This window comes from Gymnoscopelus microlampas (genome assembly GCF_963454915.1).
Source record: "Gymnoscopelus microlampas genome assembly, chromosome: 24".
NCBI classification, from domain to species: domain Eukaryota; kingdom Metazoa; phylum Chordata; class Actinopteri; order Myctophiformes; family Myctophidae; genus Gymnoscopelus; species Gymnoscopelus microlampas.
In genome coordinates this window covers 29,155,580-29,178,714 of record NC_139961.1, presented here as the reverse complement: position 1 = coordinate 29,178,714, position 23,135 = coordinate 29,155,580, and the positions used below count along the sequence as shown (strand labels likewise).

Sequence of the window (23,135 nt, the reverse complement as noted above, 5' to 3'; positions counted from 1 at the left end):
CTCTCTCTCTCTCTCTCTCTCTCTCTCTCTCTCTCTCTCTCTCTCTCTCTCTCTCTCTCTCTCTCTCTCTCTCTCTCTCTCTCTCTCTCTCTCTCTCTATATATATATATATATATATATACTATATATATATATATATACTTATTATAGTAGATATTGATATTTTACCAAATGCTAACTTGTACTATTGTAATTGCACTGATGAATATAAATGCACTATCGTTATTTTCTAAGTTTTCAGATTCCGGACCGTTGGACACGAAAGTTACAGATTACAGCTTTAACAGCTTGAGTGGCTGAAACAGGTAACGTTATGTGAAGGCTATCGATTGACCTCATTGTATAGGTGGGTGTACAGGAAAAACAGGGAACAACCTTAAACAATGAAAAAGATAAAATAATAGGGGTAGAGAGAAGTTTGAAAGAGAGGAATCACATTGTGTTTGTCCACCAGATGCTGGCCATGACTTAATACATTTGAAGATGTGTTCTCAACATGTGGTCCTAGGATCCCCAGGGGGACTTGAGGGGGTTCCAGGGGGTTGCCAGCTAAATGCTTAATAACAAAAGGGACACTTACTGTAGGGGTCTGTAACTCATGTGTAGTTGGGGTCCCAGAGATTTAAAAAATCATATAAAATGGGGATGTGTGGGTCGACCAACAGGTCTGGCAGGATCGGGTAAGCTAAGCTTACTAGAAAATATCACGGATCGGAGCGGGCAGGTCAACACACAAAACGTGTCTTTCCCTACGAGTTTGGGGTTTAGAAAGAAGAGGCTGCCAATGATGAAATGGCCGACTTAATCAGAGGAATACAAATAGGTGATGCTAAGGTGAGCTGAAAAAGGTGCTAAAGGTGTGGGAGAGATTCAGGCCAGTTGACTTTTACGATGACACAATTACAGACTACATTATGTGCTTGAGTTGTAAGGCATTGTACAAATATCATGGCCATAGACAGGTATATCAAACCTAAATCGGCATTAATGTAATGGGCCTGCTGCCCCAGAGCCTAGCAAGCCCACACAACAATCTCCATCCAATCAGCCCCTTAATTACAGAATTAATGGAAAACAAGGTGCCACTTATGCTAAATCTAATGAGTTTGTGGAGTTGTGCTGCTCTGACTTGCACCCATTTGATGACATGTTCAGTAAGAGATTTTCTCAATTCATCTGTTTATTTATAGCCTGGCACTCAGTCCTGCAAATTGTGCTACTATAATGCATCAAGTTGGTGATTTGCCGGTGGGGTCTGGATGGTTGATCAACACATAATTATTTTTGCTGGTTGGGCACTGTAGATTGGCTCTCATAATGGTTCAGGTGGATGCAGGTATTAAAACACCCTACCGGTGCATCACTAATACACGCACATGCACACATCCTCTCTTTGTTCATCTACAAAATCTGTGTCCACATTGAATCTCGTCCTTTTGTCTCCCCGTCTGGCACCCTCACACACTTTTGCCCTCTCCCTCTATCCAGATTTTCTATTCATTACACTAGCTAGCCCATGATGGATAACACAATGTAACATGATGACAAACTTGTCCCTCCATCCAGATGTTCAGATTTTGCAAGAGAAACAAGCGGCCAGGTCTACGAAAACAAGCCCAAAAGAAGTGACTAGGCCACATGATCACACACACAGGGGGTCCCGGCAAAATTACTTAATATAGCATCAGTTTTACTGCTTGAACCCTATTTAGCTACTTGAAAATAGCAAAGCTCACAATGCGTCAAAATCTTTTCCTATGTGGTTCCAAAGTCAATTACATAGTAATTTGGGGGTCCTTGACATGTAATGTTTCAGAAGCACTGGTTTGAACAACATTAGGAAACAAGCCCAAATAAGCAACTACACTTTAAAAACAAGAAAAAAAGAACCTGCAACTACTGATATTTACAAGTAACTTTACAGAAAAACTACATAATATAACAATCGGACTGGGCAACACTGTACACTAGCCCATGGATAACACAATGTAACATGCTGATGAACATGTTCCTCCATGCAGATGTTCTATTCATTACACTAGCCCATGGATAACACAATGTAACATGCTGACAAACATGCCCTTACATCCAGCCAACTGTAGCATTTCTATTGTTCAGTGAGTGAATCATCCACTGTACATCAGTCAATGGAGCACGGAATAATAGCCTTCTCACGACAGTCATTTTTGAGGGGATCTTACAGCAACCGTCCCCTACAGCAGTGATGAGCGTTGGGGGAGGGTCTGAACACTGATAAACAATGGGAGGGCCAAAAAAGTTGAGTTTGTCTTTGGTTTTGAGATGAAACAATAAGTAAGTAAGCTTGTTTTTGCTGAGTGTGGTCCTTGTATCCTTATGATTGTTCATTTCTAAAGAAATCCTTATCCATAAAGTAAAAGTGTTTTACACACACACACACACACACACACACACACACACACACACACACACACACACACACACACACACACACACACACACACACACACACACACAGGGGGGGAAATCCCTGCCACAAAATAAATATTTTCAGATGGGGTCCATGGTCCTTGACATGTAATGATCAGCCGTTGATGACAGAAAAATTAAGTGACAGGCGTGTACACACAGTCGCAGCAGGCTTTTTAAGTGTGTAACACACACACACACACACACACACACACACACACACACACACACACACACACACACACACACACACACACACACACACACACACACACACACACACACACACACACACACACACACACACAAACACAGTGCAGACAACAGGAACAAAACAAATATTTCACATTTAAATTCATTCAGCTTCATTCATTCAGTGCTCCCACAGTACGTTTAGTTAGAGAGCGAGTCAGAGACATCGGCTAAATGATAGACAGCACTTTGTGATTATAAGTGACAGTGTTATTAAATATCCACAGATTACAGTCCCACTTCCTTTTCATCAGACTGTAAATAGAATTTCCCATCATTTCCTCTCTCTCGCTCTCGGTCTCTCTCTCTCTCTCTCTCTCTCTCTCTCTCTCTCTCTCTCTTGTCAATTCCCATGTTTGCATGGTCCCTGTCTGGGGAGAGCGTAGAGAACCACATGTCCTCCGATACACATGGAGTCACCAGCCGCTTCTATTCAACTGAACTGACAGTAAGGAGTTTCACAGGGAGGACGTAATGAATGCAGAAAAACATGTCCCTCTCTGTTCTGCTCCCAGACAGACAGCCCCGACCAACCTTTAGGAGTCACTGGTGCAGCGAGAGAGAACGCTCTCCCTTGCCAGCTTCCCACCCTCGAACATGGCCCAACAGACCCCTTATCAAACCACATCACTGACATCACGCAGGCATGCGCACGCAGACAGGTTGCAAAATAACAAAGTCATGTATGAAAATACATTTTGATCAAACTTTCCGCTGCAGTTTGCTTTCCAGAGTGGAGGAAGAAGGCTTAGAAGGTGTACTGTGACCTAAAAACACGCCCCCCCAATGGCCGTGATTGGCTGAGACATGTGGCAGGAGCAGTGCTCACCAAAACAAGCGCTCCTCAAATCAACTGGTTTGGGAATCGCTTACACACAACCTGTGTGCACAGTTTGTAAAAAGATAAGTGTTTGTTGGTGTGCCCGGCCAAGATGGAGGCACTGTGCTGGGCAGAGAGACAGAGAGACAGAGATGTAATCAGGGTTTGCCAGAGAGAGAGCAGTGACTCCAGTTACCGACACTGAATTAATTGTGCATGAGATGCAAAGATGGATGCAAAGAAAGGAATGGAGAGAGAGGGAGAGAGAACCAAAATAGCTTGAGGGATGGGAAAGAGGAAGAGAAACGTGGGTGTCAGAGAGAGAAGGGAGAGATGGCGAGATACGTGTACAGCATCTCAGTTTAACTTGGGTGAACTTCACTGAGACATTGAGGTGGCCTGGCCTTGAATGTGTTTTTAAGTAAGTAGAGAGTGTTTTGAAGCCCTGTTATCTGTTTGCTCCCAACCAGGCACAGAAAGCACAGATACCTGTTCTAGCAGAGGTCAAGTCAGCTCAACCTCAAACAAAGACTGGTGGCAGGTGGCCAAAAACAAGTGAGATGTAACAAGAAATGGGAACCACAGACTTTTCAAAGTCAAAGTCTTCCAGTGCAGTGGTCCTGACACCTTTTCATTTCAATGACATCCATGAGTGTACAACTGGAACCAAATATGATGCTAATGTTCTAAACACCATGTATATACCTGCTGTCACATATCTATTCCACTTCTGCTCTATCCTCTCTCTTCTCACGGACCTGTAGGGGTCCATTTGGGAACCCCCTCGAGGAACCCACAGGGTCCCTGGACCCCACTTTGAGAACCACTGTTCTAGTGCATGATAAGCATTGATAAGCTGCTGTTAAGCGCTTGGCTCATACTCAATTGCACGATGCACTCCGCAAGGGGCGGAGCTAATAACCCCCAGGCCATCTTGCACTTAGACTCTGCTAGACGGCCAATCAAAGTCACGTCACAAACGGCGCGGTGATTACTGTTTGACGAGGCTTATTAGAGCCCGGCCCCCGTGAAGAAACGCTGTTGCTGCTGTGTCAGCTAACTGATAAATAAAATAAATACAAGGCAGGATTCCGGTTACATTGTGACAGCAGCTGAGTCACATATTTCTCAGCTGAGTCTGCCGAGTAATAGTCTGTTATTAAAATGATGCCACCGACTTTAACTGGGTCACACAATATTAGCAACTTGGTAAATAACCCTACCAATTTCATCTGTGTGTGTGTGCGTGCGTGCGTGTGTGTGTGTGTGCGTGCGTGTGTGCGATTTTATGCAAGCGTGAATGTGTGCTTTATTTATGTATATGTTTATTTGGACTGGAAGAGCGCATATTAATGAACACCACGTACAATGCTGTGTAAATACACTGGATTTAGCAAGAATGTTAATTTCCATCCGTAAAACTTTTGACTTCAACTTCAAGTTTCTTGTCACATCACAAGTTTACACCACATATAAAACAGTGGGAAACAATGCACTATAAACCAGTGGTTTTCAAAGTGAGGTCCGGGTTCCAGGGGGTCCCCAGCTAAATGACTGATAATTAGGAACCAAATGGACCCATAAAGGTGTGTAACACAGAGTGTACCGCCCTTGGCCTAATGTATATCAAACTGGGGGTCCTTGAAACGAAAAGGTTGGAGAAGCACCACTGCTCTAAACTACTGGGTAATAAAGAAGCCCTTTGGGTATTTTCAGTTCAAGTGCTGCTGCCCCATATGATCATCCAATCAAGCAGCATCTTCCTCACTATAGGATTCCATCAGCTGCTCAATCATTGTCCCAGTGTGACTTCCACAATCTAAATTTGTCCTGATTGTCAATTAATGAGGTAACTCTTTGCCAGTAGCCTCAACAGTCTGGGTCCTAGACTCTAAGACAGGGAAAGGTCATCATACCGAAAAGTAAACTGAGTACTGCAAAACTATAACTGCCATTTCGTGTGTGGGTGAGATCATCTCTAAGCTTTCACCTGCATGGCATCTCAGACATGGCTCTGTTTGCTTCAGTGAACAACCTTTCATCAAACTATTTTCATCAGCAATAGAACTTTACTTTTTCATCCAAACTCCTTTGACCTTGGTGTGAGTATGACCACAGGATCAGATAGCCTGGGTTATTTTGGTTGGGAGAGCTAGGGTGTTAAATCACACACTCCCACGCACGCGCACACACACGTACACACGTACACACGCACACGCACACGCACACACACACACACACACACACACACACACACACACACACACACACACACACACACACACACACACACACACACACCCACACCCACACCCACACCCACACCCCCCCACACACACACACACACACACACACACACACACACACACACACACACACACACACACACACACACATCAAAGGGTTGGCATGCATCCAGCTACCCAGTTGATGAGCTGTTGGGTCAAAAACAGACCCCGTGTCCAGCTAACAGCAGTCAGCAGATGCTGACACAGCCGCTGTGTTTTATAGCTCAAATATTCAAAGTGTATACACTCTGAATCATTTTTAGCTTCCAGTGCATGGCATGTCTGCGCTAACAATATGCTTGGCTCTCAGCAGTTTTATAAGAACACGCGTCGGTGCACTTGGTCCCACTGTAAACAAAGTAAGAAGAAGCTAACTCTGAAAGATGAGGCTCCCGGCGGACGCGCAGTTGAGGACTTCATTTGCACAAGGAGAGAAATGCATAAAAAGGAATCCCAATGGCGGGTTGGGCACAGTCAAATATAAAGTTGGAGAAGTTGGAAAGCCTACCCTACAAATTCAGCAAACTTCGACTCAAATATTTATCCAAGTGCAAAAAGAAGAATTGTGATCATGGCCACAATATACAGCTGAACTACTCATGGGTGTAATGGTAGAGTTTATCTCTACTTCAAACCCAATATGTTGTGAGTTCACCAAGTGCAAACTAAATGGGAGAGACAGAGGGAATGAGAGAGAAATAGATTACTTTTATCTTTGACCTCTAATCTTAGTTTGAGACAGACAATCATTGGTTCAAAAGAATAAAAGTCAGCATTGCTCCTAAAAGTGATTTTTTTAAGTGTGTACAAACAGATTCGGCTGTACAGTGTACTTTTGATGCATTCAACATTTATATTCTTAGCGAAATTTATTATTTGATACAAATAATGTTAGCATGACATGTTGCATTGGTATGTGAGTTGCATTCAGATTTGGGCTCCAGTATAAGGGCCAATAGGGTATTTGTAGGTCCATGCCCGTCTACGGTACCACAGTGAGCCTGTGCTTTAGCTACAGTATAAGTTCATGTAGGCCGAAATAGATGGTGTCGATAGCCATAATAAATTTCACTTTTTTATGCGTAAAGTGGGAGGAGGTGGCAAGTGAGGTCAATTCAGGCCTGACTGCAGCGGTGCTAACCTAGAGCAGCGGTTCCCAAACTTATTTAGCTGTGCACCCCTTATTACATCCTGACCTAGATGACGCACCCCCCCCGGGGCGTCATCTAGGCAAACCAATTAGGTTGGTTTGCCTAGATGGCAGGTCACGCACCCCCTGGTGGGCGCTCGCGCACCACAAGGGGTGCACGCACCACAGTTTGGGAACCCCTGACCTAGAGAACCTCTACAATGGAATGGATGAATATTCAGCAAATAGGCTTTCTCTTTACTTCATGCTTTATTCATATCTAAAACTACCACTACAGTTCCAATGTTTTATCAGTGTAGTTGATGTGATATAACAGCAACACACCCACTATCTTTATAAAGCCTATATGGCCAATTTTGACTTGAAGTCAAACGTTTCTTAGTTTTTGTTTACTTAATCAATGGTGAATCTTTCTAATAATAATTTCTTGCTATGCTATTTTGTAATCAGGTCCTGGCACTCCATTGCTTTTTCTTTTATTTTCCTTTCTTCAGTTATGCACAACACTAAAACTTCAGAGATTGGAGAGCTCTTCGCTATGGCTTATAAAGCATTTTTGGCTTGTGCCTACTACAGTATGCCCATGTATTGTTTATTGATGCCTATAAATTGTGTGTCTTGTTGTTTGTCAGTTTTTCTTGTATTTGCTTGTATTTTATGTGCTTCTTAAATCTGACTTGACTTGACATAGAAGGCATGCCGTGTGCAAATAAGGCACACCAAAAAGCTTTTCATGCACTGAAGTAGAAGTTTCATTGTTGTGCGTGACTGAAAAAAGAAAGAAAATAAATTTGTGGAGTGACAGGTACTGACTAAAAAATAGCCTGACAAGAAATTATTGATAAGGTTGTCAATGCTGACAGCAGACAGAGCCTGTACTTAAAAAAAGTCAATGGATGGGTCAATGGATGGGGCATGGACTTCTTTCAGAGACCCGTTGTAGAATAGTTTTCCCAGAATCTTTATTAATCTTTTACTTTTAGTCTTACTTGTGACTTTCTTGAAGTATTAGAAGGGCTTGTCTCATGAACTGGCACACACATCCATTTGGCATTCATCATCTGGACTGGTTCAGTGTAAGACATTGAAGACAACTCTCCTACCCGGATACTACCGTGAGGAGAAGGCGTGCTCAAACTCAAGGGGATCTTGAGGAGTAGTCTCTTTGGATTAACTGGGTGCAGATTCGTGATAAAACATGTAATAAAGGAACATCCGCACTCTCTTCAGTTATATTCTTGGTTTATTTTTTAGGGTGAACAGCCGCAGCAGACAGTCTATCTGGAGAAACGGACGCGTTTCGGCACGTCGGCCTTCCTCAGCGTTTCAAACTAGAATACATCAAACAGGATGTGACATATATAGCTATGCGATAGTGTACAGCTGATTCTCATTGGTGAATACAATTCACTTGCAATTCATAGTACTATTGGTGTTTACATTAAGCATTACACATAGTATTTGTTTAGTAAAAATATTCTTAAAGTTTCCACAGATTCCACAACCAGAAACATCAATTCATAGAAAACATTTCATAGAAAACAATTCAATAACAACTCTTCATTCAGTCCCTTAGGGAACTCGGTATTTAATGCATGGATCCAGTAAGCCTCCCTTTGTAATAGGACCCGGTCTCTGTCCCCACCTCTTCTCAGTGGGTATATATATATATCCACTGAGAAGAGGTGGGGACAGAGACCGGGTCCTATTACAAAGGGAGGCTTACTGGATCCATGCATTAAATACCGAGTTCCCTAAGGGACTGAATGAAGAGTTGTTATTGAATTGTTTTCTATGAAATGTTTTCTATGAATTGATGTTTCTGGTTGTGGAATCTGTGGAAACTTTAAGAATATTTTTACTAAACAAATACTATGTGTAATGCTTAATGTAAACACCAATAGTACTATGAATTGCAAGTGAATTGTATTCACCAATGAGAATCAGCTGTACACTATCGCATAGCTATATATGTCACATCCTGTTTGATGTATTCTAGTTTGAAACGCTGAGGAAGGCCGACGTGCCGAAACGCGTCCGTTTCTCCAGATAGACTGTCAGTGTAAGACATAACATCGAGGCATTCTAACATGTTTTATGAATACCACATTGTTTTTTCATAGGTTCTTGTTTCAGGAACCAAAGTCAACATGTCAGTAACTGACACAACTCATGTCACCTTATCACCTCATGACATCTAACTAACTCCTGCCACTACTCTTGTATTTGGACATTGAAAAGACGTACAATATGTACATGATAAATTCTTTGCACACACGCACACGCACACACACACACACACACACACACACACACACACACACACACACACACACACACACACAAATCAACCCCTGCAACTTCCACTTGCAATTATCTACAATTAATCAATCCATTGGGGGATAAATCCATTAGTAATAACAGGAAATTACTCAAATTGAAAATAATAAATAAAACACACGCACGCATGCACTCGCGCATAATGCAGGTAAATGATATAATAGTGGTACATCAGAGGCGGTTTTATTATTAGCGTTCCAGTAAACCAATCCATTATGGCATTAACATCAATTAGCATTCAATTCACTGTGCCTGTCACAGGTTTTTACATACCTTGTATTATGCCCTGTACTGCACACAAAAATATTTTTTTTGTCTTGTCTATGGTATGACTACGAGTCTAAAAGGCCCTTCCTAGTACTACCAAAATCATTGATTTCATCCGCCAGGGAGCATGAAACAAGAAACAGAATATCACATTAACTACTGACTGGATTGCCATGGAATTTTCTGTGCACTGCCATAACGCCTGGAGGGTGAACCCTACTGATTTTGGTGACCCCACACAAGATATCTCATAACCAAATACTGTTGGCATGATTGCAGGAGGAATCCTACTCATTTTGTTGACCCCATGGCCTTTCCTCTAGCACCACCTTTAGGCACTTTGTTGTTGTTGTTTTCTGCACTCGCCCCTCCCCCCTCCCCCGTGTAGATTGATCTCAGCAGTAAAGAGTTAAATGGATAATATCTGCAGGCATCGCTGTGTTCATTTGGGTCCATGTAAACCACATTTTTGCTTGCTCACTATTTCTTGCAATCCACCTGAAGAATTCCATGTTTTATCACAGTACCAATTGCCTCAATATGCGGAAAGGAAGAGTCTCAGTGGGACGTCATACCCCCAAAGTGCAAAAACCTGTAGGCTGAAACCAGCTCCTCTCACTGTATCATTAATACATTTAAGTATATTAGTTCTGTGGGGGAAAACTACAAGTTGTTGAAAAGAGAAAATAATTAGAGAGTTAGCATTTTTTATACAAAGCGCCTGGGCAAAAGCAAAGTTAACTTCTATAAAGAGCTCCACTGAGTTGAAAACTGAACTATTCATCTAAATAGTACACGTTAAATCAATTCAGTTTTTAGTGCCAGTTGTAGTGATGAAGTACTTTGTATTCTGCCGTTTAGAGGCTTTACAGCTGATTGCAGACGAATATCAGTCAATAGCTGAACAAATGTTACTTGTGCTTGAGAGTGCATAAGCCAAGTTAAACCATTAAAATGTCTGAATCAACATCAGTCTTAAAGTAACACTTCTGTGGCTTCGACACAAGACATTGAATTGAGGAAAGCATTAGGGTTTCTTAAAGACACTGATGATGTCAGAGAACAGATGTTGGAATAAAAGACCAATCAATTTAATTCCAGAGCTACAGTTAGTAGCTTTTTTATGACCAAAATGTCCTTTTACCATAATATCCATCATCCAGAACTATTTTCTAGTCTATCACATCATCAGTTTATCTAATTTGAGATCTGGACTATGACTTGAAGTTCTCTGGTTTTACGAGCATTTGCTCTCAAAATGTCTTTTAAAGCCATTATAGAAACAATTAGGTGAGAGTGGTAGGTCCATTAAAAGTGGACTTTCCATCTCAAACCCATTTGATTCCATAATTGTTATGGGCACAGGGTGCTTCACTTATAGCTAACATTAATAAGCAATAGAATGTTTTAACCATTAACCACATACATCTCATTTTAGCCAGTGATTTATAGTTCTGTTAATGCTTGTGCTGGTGGCATAAAGTCCCAGGAAGTGAATGTGTGTGTGTGTGTGTGTGTGTGTGTGTGTGTGTGTGTGTGTGTGTGTGTGTGTGTGTGTGTGCGTGTGCGTGTGCGTGTGCGTGTGCGCGTGCGCGTGCGCGAGCGTGTGCGTGTGCGTGCACATACATGCATATGTCCATTTCAGTTCCGTTGACGACCAATCATTTTCAGCATTGCTGTCTGTCTACGAACAACATGTATCTGTCTTTCCGTGTGTTATACTATATAAGGTATAACGAACATGATTTGGAACAAAACAGAACACTGTAAGCACATAACATGGTCTAATCTCCTCAGACTGTCCTCCTCGCCTTTTATTTGTTGTACTGTCCTCCTGTGTTTCCGTCCTCTCCTCATATCCTGTCCTCTCTCCTCCCCTAATCCCTTCTCTCTCCTTTTGTCTCCTCCTCTTCTCCTTCCTGGTTATCCTCTATCCCTCTCTCTCTCTCTCTCTCTCTCACACAGTTAATGCCAGTTAACGACCGATGTGCCCATAACAACACCTGGGACTTGCACGCACGCACACATGCACACACGCAATCTCTCTCTCTCTCTCTCTCTCTCTCTCTCTCTCTCTCTAACATGGCAGCCGTGGTTTCCCCAAAAACTAGGCCATTAGAAGGGAGGGAGGAGAGAAGACGGCAGGAAAGAACAGAGAATAGGAGGAAACAAAAGAACAGAAAAGAGACAACAACAGAAGAGACGGAGAGCGCGTGTGGCTGTGTGTGAGTGTAGTGGTGCAGGGGGTGGGATGGGCAGGGCGGCCGGCCGCCAGAGAATCTTCACAGAAATAGAGACACAATCACATAATCCTGCAAGGCCCCCTCCATCAGCAGAAGGGAACAGGAACTGCTCTGAGGTCAGGTGGATGCCAAGCAGCACCGAATAAAGTGTTTTGACTCAATTGCCGAGAGCGTCTGATCCCCTGCCTGGTTCTGTTGGAAGTGTGTTCCCTGAAGGATGAAAGTTGACGGCTGTTTACAGAAAGCCTGCCTCCCTGTCAGCTGAGAGCTCAGTTAGGTTTTAAAAGGAGTACCTACATCACTTATGCACCGTAAGCCAAAAGAAAGCTGACGCCTTTTATAATGTTATTTTATGAGACTTTATAATTGATGTGTGCTTGTCCCCGTTACCAAGGAAGCGAGACTAACATGAAAGTATGTTCATGTTATAAGACTCTTGAATGTTTTTCTCTCTTTCTACTTAAGTTTTTTTTTTCTTTTTTCTTTTTTTCAAGCTAATTTCAATCACCTTGTTAAGACTGTCTGTTTTTTTATTTGTTCATTATGTTGTTTTATTTTTATTGTCTCCGCCAGGCCGAAAGGCCTACCCCCCTGTCTGTCCGTCCGTCCGATCGCCCGTGTGTGTCCGTCCGTCCGTCCGTCTGTGGACAGCTAATCTCTGGCATCTCTCGTTGGCTTAATTGCTGCCAAACTGCGCACACACTCCCTGGATGCCAATTCAGAACCTCTGCCCCAAATTTTTCACATGGGCCTGTTATAGCGCCACCAGGAGGCCGATTTGTGCAAAGCCCATTTTTGATATTACTCCTACAGATTTTATCCAAACGTCATGCAAATCGGTACACAGTATTTCTATAGTCATGTGATCAACACGGATCTGTTCGATTTTCCATATTCCATCCTCATTGGCTAAGGTTGGCTTCCAAAGTTTGCAGGATTGGTCCGTTTTGAACAGAATGCCTCAAATCATGAACGCAGCGTGTGATTTCCGTGAAATTTCACACGCACATTCCCACTAGGCCAAGGAAGAAATGCCACCCTTTTCACATTGGCCTGTTATAGCGCCACCAGCAGGTCTAATTTAGCAAAACACATTTTTGGAACAAAATGCCTCAAATCATGAATGCAATGTCCAATTGCCGTGAAAGGCCTAAGAATAAATGGCACCCTTTTCACATTGGCCTATTATAGCACCACCGGAAGGCCACAATAACCATACCTGACCTGGCGGAGACCTGTGCTCTGAGGAGCATTTTTTCTAGTTTGTATTTGTTTTAACCTGTATTAGGTAAATAGTCATTTGTATCATGTCAGCAAATATTAGTACCGGTAGATGGTGTTTATGGTGTCCTCAACTTCATTAAAACGGGATTTGGGTGCAAAGTCGGTGAAGCTGCACTATGCAAGATGTTCAAAAAAGATGTGTTTTATCAATCTTTATGAAAAAACATATTCTTTTTTACTGCAGTGAGCTTCAGTGGTCAGGAATAATCAGCCTTGTTTAGGTTAGAGTGTTAGGGACATTTTGGGGGATTGAGTCTGCCAATACTGGCGAAAGACCGGGATTTGTGTCAGCCTGAGATGAACTACTGCCCCTCCCTAGAAGGGCGGGAGACCTTTGTTAAACCTGCAAGTGAAATTCGGTTTCAGCTTCACCCAGCTGACGACTGCTCAGAAGGTCATCCAGACCACTCAGGTGGAGCTGTAAGGGGTTAAGTCAGGTGTCTTGCTCAGGGACACTTCGACACCTAGACATGTGCCAGGAGGCGAACCAGTGTCCTTCTGCTTACCAGATGGCCTCTCTATTCACTCAGCTACGGCCACCCTGTGGCTGACGCCAGGGGAAAAAAGTCCCCCGTGCGGCCCTCCATTAGCAGACATGAAGACTGCTTGTGGTAGGGTTTTTGCACAGGGCCAATCTAACCATCAAGCTTCGAGGTTGAAACTCACAAGGAGGGAAGCTGCTTGAAAGCAGAGTAAGTGCTGCTCAGAGCCAGCGTATGGAATTATTGTGCCAAATTTTAAAACTTACATAACATCACTTTAAGGCATTACTTGTGTCCTTTCATTGCCCTGTCAGACTCCACTTGTACTGTAAGCTGTGACGCTAAGCAGGCTGGGTGTGTATTCATGGTCACTGGTTCTGTTGCTATATGCAACAGCTGAAAACCTATTAGACGCTGTTGTTATGTCTGCCATATGGGCAGATTTTGGCATGCAAAAGCTGTGTGCCGGTAAAGATAACGAGGGATTCCAAACACAGATTTCTTTCTTTAAATATCTACAAATTCTGAATGTTATCCGTTCACTTATCAAAGAAAGTAAGTGAATTATCTGAAATAGAGAATATATTTATGTCTCTGATTACAATTAAAGGTAGAAATGGTTACATTTATCTTTATCTAAAGGAGGTTATTCATCTTTCCTAACCTTTCCTATGGATTTTTCATATGAAAATACCTGGCCAGATATTAATGAAAGAATACATTGAGGAGTTGACTGCTGGGAGGATGTGACGCATGCAGAGGTAAAAGCTATTCTTCCTAGTTCCACACCCGACTGAACAGGTACCCTAACAAGCCTGTAGGAGTTGCTAGTGCAGTGACAGAGAATTCCCTCCCCGTCCGGCTTCCCACCTGCGAGCACCGGCAACTGTGTTCGTAGGAGCGGATGCACCGCAGAGGATTCAAACCCCTAATGGTGGGCAGAAACTTTACCCCTGCACCACCCAGACGTCATTCATATATTCTTTCTAAAACTCTTATGTGTACAAACCAGAGAGAGAGAGAGAGAATACAATACAGCCATACACAATACAAATTGCAAATGCCTATTATGTGCATCAGAATAAGCCAGTAATCATCCTCTCGCAACAAGAGTAGGCTAACGCAAACACAATGCCATGGATTTTTACTTTTCTTAATGATGATCTGCTCTCCTTCAGTACTCTGTTTCTTGCCACACCCCCACCTCACACACATACACACTTTTTTCCCCCTCTGTCTCATGATGTCTCAAACTGCCAAGATGCTTACAGAAATCCACAATGAACAAAAGCATGCTAGTTATATAACTGCCACGCGTGCGCACACAGCACACATAGACAGTGATGGGTGAAGGCTTCATAACAGGAATTGTATTGAAAGCCATTCAGAACTGTCACACATACAGTATGCGCACGCACGCACGCACGCACCCGCACCCCCCCCCCCCCCCACACACACACACACACACACACACACACACACACACACACACACACACACACACACACACACACACACACACACACACACACACACACACACACACACACACACACACACTCAAACTGGAATCTACAGGCTGTGGGCATACATGTACTGTCAAAATTACTGCTTGTTTGCATGTAGGTTACTGTGCTCCAGTGATGTTGCCTCAGGGGTGCAGGGAGATGGAAAGGCTTAAAAGTGAGAATCCTACTGAAGAACACACATGCACACACTCAACACTCTAATGCATGCAGACACACATGAATACATGAACACGCACACGCACACACATCTGTCAAAGGTTACACACAATATCTAGCTGAAGAGAAGAGAAGAGAAGAGAAGAGAAGAGAAGAGAAGAGAAGAGAAGAGAAGAGAAGAGAAGAGAAGAGAAGAGAAGAGAAGAGAAGAGAAGAGAAGAGAAGAAAAGAGAAATTGTAGATAGAAGGAGAGGACATGAAGAGAAAAACGGGCATTGGAGTCAAGTAATATAATGGAATAATGGAGAGCAGGGGAGAGGTGGAGAGAGGAGTATTACTGTATAGAGACCGAGTCACAATAGATTGAAGAAAAAGACAGAAAAAATAAATAAAGGGAGTGGACAAGAAAAAAGTTTGAATGTTCCCATCAGACCCCTGAAGCTCGCATTCAACTCTGGGCTATCAATCATTCTGTCTCTCCATGTCACCATGCTTTATTTCCTCCGCTCCGTCATTCCATTTCTTTCTCTCTCTCCTCTCTCTCTCTCTCTCTCTCTCTCTCTCTCTCTCTCTCTCTCTCTCTCTCTCTCTCTCTCTCTCTCTCTCTCTCTCTCTCTCTCTCTCTCTCTCTCTCTCTCTCTCTCTCTCTCTCTCTCTCTCTGCGATGTGCATGCGCGCACACACGCACACTTTAAGATTCCTCTCAACGGAACGTCAATCAACCTTCCACTGCATGTGGGATCTGGGATTTGGCATTTCCCCTGGCGTTTACACAACTACGCACGCACGCACGCACGCACGCACGCACGCACGCACGCACGCACGCACGCACGCACGCACGCACACACACACACACACACACACACACACACACACACACACACACACACACACACACACACACAATTGATTGACACATTTAAACATTTAGAATCTACAGGCTCTGAGCATGCATTCTCAAAAATAATATTTTCTACTTTGCAGTTTTTGTCAGTTACTGTACATTTCTAAAATCATAGTACATAGTATCCATAGTGCAACGTTACACATAACTGTATGCGGGAGATTGATTGCAAGGGATTGGACAGGGTTGACATTTCAGCACATTTTCACTGTTTAATTTGTTGACAGACCGAAGTCATGTCATTGTGATACAAAATAAAAAGACAAGAATGTTTTAACCCATTCAAACCGGGAAAGCATCTGTGTCATTTTATACTTGGCAAGGAAAGCAAAAAAAAAAAAAATCTGTTGCGTAATACATTTTGATCAACATGATACAGTAAGCATCAACAGCAGGCAGTTGTACATGATCATTTGAATGAATGTGCCAACGCATTCGCAATTTGTTCAAAATAATGAGAAATTGCTTTTATGATGCGACTAAATTATGGGAAGTTTGAACAAGTTGTTTCGATCATGTCAATTCTGATCTGAGAAGTGCATCAAATGCCACATTCTATATCGCTCCATCACATTCAAACATTAAAGCTGCAATCCATAACGTATTTATTGAATAAAACATTATTTTAACCAATCTGTATGAGGTGGTCTCCCTACTCTTCCATTGAGAAATGTATGCCGTGGTGTCAGGTAGGACATCTACTGGTTGACAAGTAGTACTGCCTGAAGCTCACGAATGCAATATCTGAATGAATCCTTGGCAGGACATAACACTTACAGATTGCAGCTTTAACAGCGAGTTTAGCTCAGTTCTAGTCTAGTCTATTCTACACTGCCTTTATCGGCATTGTATTGTGTTTCTATCCTCTTACGGCTGTGTAGTCTATTTATACTGTGCTGTTGTATTCAGCTCCTCGTGTCCCTCCCGTCTCTGCTGGTCTCTCCCTCTACATGACTACATCTCAATTATCTGCCGGCATCTCTCCCTGTACTTGTCTTTGTCCAATTCCCCTCACTGCTGCTCTCTCCGCCACTACGTGTCCCTATCTCCCCACTTTGCTGGTCTCTCTCCCTCTATGTTGCTCTGTCTCCCTTCTCTGCTGGTCTTTCTCCCACTGTGTCTCCATCTCCCCTCTGCTGCTGGTCTCCCTCTGAGTGTCACTGTCTGTCCACTTCTGTATCTCTCTCTCTCTCTCTCCTTCTCTCTCTCTCATATGCATGCATCTGCTTCCCCTCTCCACTGGTCTTTCTCCCTCTACGTATCTCTCCTGTCACTGATGGTCTCTTTCACGCCGCATGTGTTTTCACTCTCCTTTCTGCTGGCATCTCCCTGTATCTCAGTCTCTCAGTGTCCCCTTTTGTCTCTCGAGAAGCTTACGCTTTATATAAAGCGTAAGCTTCTCGAGAGACAAATATCATGTGACATGAGACATATGTCTCATGTCACATAATATTTGAGGACAGAGACTAGAGGAGAGGAGGTGACAAAAGCGGAGGACAGCAGAGCAGAAGTGCGAGATTTACAGAGAAGAGCGGTGAGATGCACATGAGGAGAGGAGGATCTAGGGATGGGGGGAAGTGGAGGAGGAGAGCAAAGGGGGAGGACAGGAGAGGAGGGGATAGAGATTGATGGGGAGCGGAGGAGAGCGCAACACATCATTCAGAGAACAGAGGAGAACGTGATGGGGGGAAGTGGACGAGGGGGGCGAAGGGGGGAGGACAGGAGAGGAGAGGAGAGAAGAGAAAGGGGGAACCAGAGAGGAGAAGAGAGAGATTGACAGAGGTGGAGGAGAGCGCAAAGCCTGATCATTCAGAGAAGCGGAGTGGAGAGTCCAAGTTCCATGAACACTCATCTCTCCGCTCTTCCGTCTCATTATCTCATCTCCTCCCTTCCCTTCCCAGCCCATCTCTCTCTCGCTCCCCCACCCCTTCTCACTCTCTCTCTCTCTCTCTCTCTCTCAATTTCTACCATTCCCCCCTTCTCTCTCCCTCCTTCTAGAGACCACATCTGCATTTCTCTCCCAACTTGCTGTTCTCTCTGTAAAATATCTCTCCTTCCTCTCTTTCATTCTATCGCTCACCTCTCTCTTGCAGGTTCTCTCTCATCCCTCACCCCCCCCCCCCCCCCCACATCTCCATCTCCACCTCCCACTCCCCCTCTCTCTCTCCCTCTGCCCCCCCATCATGTTTTTGATGGCACTTTGTAGAAATGTTTCAGTTTCCAATTATACATTCATTAACGATCATTCTAATCTTCTGATGAATCAAATTATCAATTACCTCCTAATCACAGAGCATGTCACGTTGTTATTCTTGTTGGTTTATTTTTTAGTTAATCAGTAGGCTACAACTTAAAACAGTCATAATTTAAATACTATAAGTAGGCTACTTTCATCTAATGTGACTTGTTTGTGCGGTGTTTAAATGACGCTCTTTCAGTCATTTCAGTGAACATTAGTTTGTCATTTAGCGCACATGAAGGGGTTGTTCCTACGTGAAAATAAAGCTTACAATTTCTGCCTGTCTGTCTTCTTTTTTTTGCGTTTCAATTCCAATTTTAACACACTTTTTTCGGAATCTCCCCCCCCGCCCCCCCCCCCCCACACTTTTATTTTGTATTATGTCTGTCTCACATGTGTGAAACTTAATCAGAACAAACAAAACACACGATGCCTGTTTAATGAAAAGTTGTTTCCAACATAATTCATGTTAATTGACTCACCGTTGAAGTTCCACAGGGGCATCAGGAGCCCCATGGTGGCTCCGGTGGTCCCGTTACCGTCATTCATCATGTCCCCGCATGTCACCGACAACCAGCCAGCCGGGTGAATTTAAAACTAAATCCACTTCTTCGCCACCGATCTTTTCCCCCGCTGTGTCTCCGTTTTCCGTTGCTCTTCTTTTCTCGCTTCTCTGGTCTGTCCTCTACAGCGTCATTATGTTGTGTCTCTCTCTCTCTCTCTCTCTCTCTCTCTCTCTCTCTCTCTCTCTCTCTCTCTCTCTCTCCACTTGTCTTTTCTACTCGCCGCCTCCAACGCTCCCGTCTCTTCGACTTTTCCGTCGGTCAGTGGCAAACAGGAGTTCAAAATGTCTCCATCCCTCTCCTAAGCACTTGATTACAGTTAATTGACATCAGGTTTTCTTTATCAACCAATATCAGGCTCAATTTGATATCAAATCTACTCCCTTGGCAGTCATTTTGATAGATATAGCCTACTACATTTTTAGTCTTGGACCAAAACTGGAAATAATTCCCATCAAAATTACTTTGAGGAACAAAACAAAATAAAGGCTATATTAAAACATAAAAAACAAAACTTTCAGGCGTTTGTTTGTTTTTTAATGTATTTTTTTGGGGGGAGTGGTGTTATAAACAACCACGAAGCAACCCTGCAAGTTTCAGCTTCTTACCGTGTGTCCCTCTCTTGAGTAAGAGAAAATTGGAGAGAGAGACGGGGAAAGAGACGAGAGAGAGAGAGAGAGAGAGAGAGAGAGAGAGAGAGAGAGAGAGAGAGAGAGAGAGAGAGAGAGAGAGAGCATCTTAATGATGTCATCCCATTCTCTAACCAATCGCTTGGTGTCGGTGAGCTCTGTTCTGGAGAAACCATATATATGTACGCCTATGATCATTACAATGACAGCACTGCTACATCCTCCATAATAGGGGAAGTAAAGTCTATTGCGCTGTAGTGGTGGTTCAAAATCAACAGGCTCCACTCACAAGTTTTCAGGGCCATTAGGAGTTCATAGTTTATTATTTAGATCACGTGGTTCTCAACCTGTGGGTCGGGAACCCCAGGGGGCAGGGGGGGTCACCACATGATTTTTGGGGGGTCCCCAGATGATAGTGAAGTGACAATTGAAGGACTTATAAGACGTTTTATAGATCAAAAAAGGAAAAAGAGACAATTTCTCCATCAAAAGTAATCAACAAATTATACTAAAAAAACTGGCCAAACATTGGCCAAATTGTCAAATAATATAGAGGCAAACATTGTGAAAATAGCCGATCTACAAGCTCACAACGCCTCGCATTGCAGCATTGTGAGCATGTAGATCTTCAATTTGCACAATATTTATCTGTTGAACCGAGTCAAACTAAATGTAAAGCCTCAACTCTACATTCCAAGTGCTTGTTATCAGGGTGGGGGGTCCCCAGTTCACATGTGATTATTTTGGGGGGTCCTGAAAAGGTTGAGAGCCCCTGTTATAGATAACAGCAGGTCCGCGCCACTGGGCATTTTAAAGTGGTATCATTGGAGGTTGCAAAGAAACGCTCCCAGTTTCAGCACCAACCACATGGGACAGCTTCCAGTTCCAGCACTCACAGAGTGGACAGCTCCCTCTAACCCTGCGTTTTAACAGCGGGCAACTCTGGGCGATCGGGCGATATCGCCCAAAAAGATAAAGAAAATCCATCTTTCATCGCCCCCCCGCCCACTTCGCCCGATCGCCGGCTCTCATAGACTTTCATTATATTTTGGGCGATGTTGCCCGGCATCGCCCGAGAATCGCCCGCTGTTAAAATGCACCGTAAGGGCAGTGTAAAAACATGAAGCATGGCGCAGTGAGCGATATCCACGGTTTAGTAGAGCCGTGGTTCTCAACCTGTGGGTTGGGACTCCAGGGGGGTTCCCACATGCTTTTTGGGGGGTCCCCAGATGACAATGAAGTGACACTTTTAAGACCTTTTTAATACTTAAAAAAGGGGGGGAGGGGAAAGAATAAGACTGCATCAAAAACAAACTATAACATAAAAACATTGGCCAAATTGTCGAATAATATGAGAAAGAGGCAACAATTATGAAAATAGTTGATCTACAAGAGCTTGTAGATCGGCTATTTTCACAATATTTATCTGTGGAACCGAGTCAAACTAAATTGAATGCCTCAACTCCTACTTCTAAGTGCTTGTCGGGATGGGGGGGTCCCCAGTTAAAATATAATTATTTTGGGGGGTCATGGCCTGAAAACCTGAGTAAGTTCTGGTGGCCAGAAATACCTGGTGGGTCCGACCGTTCCGAGGTCGTCGGATTTGACTGGGGCTTGTATTCTACAAAATGTCATGCTTTTTAAGATACTTAAGTATAAGTCAATTTTATTTTTAATATCAACGCACTGCTGTATTGAAATGTAAAGAAAAAAGAAAATAGCACTTATTTGTTCATAGCTGCAGTGTTTACACTGTGTTTACCCTATTGTGACACACCTGTGAAAGGAGTCCCTTTGAGACAATGTTTGAATGACATGGAGAAAATCAAGAGACCTTGAAGCACTGAGCCTCTGACGCAGCTGAAATGAGATTCTTTCACCTGGACACGGTCACTTTTCATAATGTCATGTAAAAAGAGCTGGCAACTGCGAGAAAGCCGTCGCGTTACCGTGGCAACGGCATTATTTTGAGCTTGACTGAATTCACAGTTGTTTTGACAAAAACACACACACGCACGCACGCACGCACGCACGCACGCACGCAAGTGCATTCTTCAGTCCAACAACAAAAACGAATAGAATACGCACATCACTTCGTTGAGGTGCTGGGTTGGAAAGCATCATGAGGAAAACAAAGAAGAATAAACCCGCAAACTCTTCTGCTCCAATGTAATTTAATGACAACGCTTTCGAGCCAAGGCTCTTCATCGGGTCAAAACACACAGGCTGCCGCACGCACGCACACACACACACGCTGCTGCCGCACGCACGCACGCACGCACGCACACACACACACACACACACACACACACACACACACACACACACACACACACACACACACACACACACACACACACACACACACACACACACACACACACACACACACACACACACACACACACACACTTACTTCACGGCTTCTCTTTGGGCTATGTTTTGGCACCAATTATTCATGTAACTTCAGGGCAATAAAGAATATCAAACTGAAGTGAATTCTCCTGGGTAACAACTCAAAAGTGCACACATGACACAGTTATGTTACACAACATGCATACCAGAACTGTGATTATCGGTAAAGTGCACTTCTCAATTTAACATTCCACCTCAGTTACAAACAGCACAGAGCTCCATCCATCCTTGTCAGCAACAGCTGCTCCATAGGTTAAACTGCTAATTATGTGTTGATGGTGTGGTGTTCTTCAGATTTTGTTTTCCTTGCTAAAATATCCTAATTGCAAATCAGGCAGTGTTATTGTTTTTTTATTTTGTTTAGTGCTGGTGTAATACAGTACAGTACGTACAGTACACAATAACCAATTAAACACTGTCATTGTTTTTATGACATTTGTGCTTCAATGACATCCTGTAATTAAAAAGAGACAGAAGAGTTCAACTGAAATGACTGTCTAAAACAAATATTACCTAAGCAACAGGGTATTTTTTATATGGAAGGAAAGACACAATTACAAAAAAAATAATACAATAACAATACAATACAGAATGAAACCCAAAGTTTATTTTGTTTGTTTTTCAGTTCAGGTTAAAGCCTACAGCAGGGTAAAAAAAAGGTTGCATAAGACTGACCTTAAAGTACACCATGATGTAAGCAACACAGCTGCAGCTAATGAGATCAATAATGGGTGTGTTAGATTTGGGTGTTATGTGCACGCATTGACCAGTGGCACGCCCACACCTAAATCTAACCAATATTATTTTTTTCTTTCTTTCTTTTTCAGCATAGGGTTTCATGCCCCTTTAACTCATTTTCATTTGAGGTTATGTCATTTTTAAAAAAAGTGTTGCTCCCTTTTGGGGTTTGTCTAAATACTGTCTCATTATGTTAAATGACCACTTCGCCCATTTTCAATCTTCATATAATTAGTTCTCACTAATGCTCATTATAAGATGACACCCTTTTTTTGTATTCAATCTGCTTCTGAAAGGAGGGTTGTGGACAGTTCCGAAACCAGCCTACCAGTGACATCATTGGTAGATTTAAAAAATATGTTTTATTAATGCAGGAACAATAGCTTAT

The 23,135-nt window shown here is 43.1% G+C and overlaps 2 protein-coding genes across 2 annotated transcripts in view; both read right to left on the bottom strand.

The window, feature by feature from the left end:
• The window catches only part of LOC311040627 (muscarinic acetylcholine receptor M4-like), a gene marked incomplete at its 3' end in the record, with an annotated part of 53,821 nt that extends 34,883 nt beyond the window's left edge, over positions 1-18,938 (bottom strand). Inside the window, exon 1 of the mRNA XM_084050956.1 lies at positions 18,885-18,938. Within this exon, the coding sequence (XP_083907082.1) occupies positions 18,885-18,918 (34 nt within the window). The 5' untranslated portion in view covers positions 18,919-18,938. The remainder of the gene's footprint in view (positions 1-18,884) is intronic.
• The window catches only part of LOC311040720 (ankyrin repeat domain-containing protein 10-like), a 454,992-nt gene that overhangs the window by 250,212 nt on the left and 181,645 nt on the right, over positions 1-23,135 (bottom strand). The window lies entirely within an intron of this gene.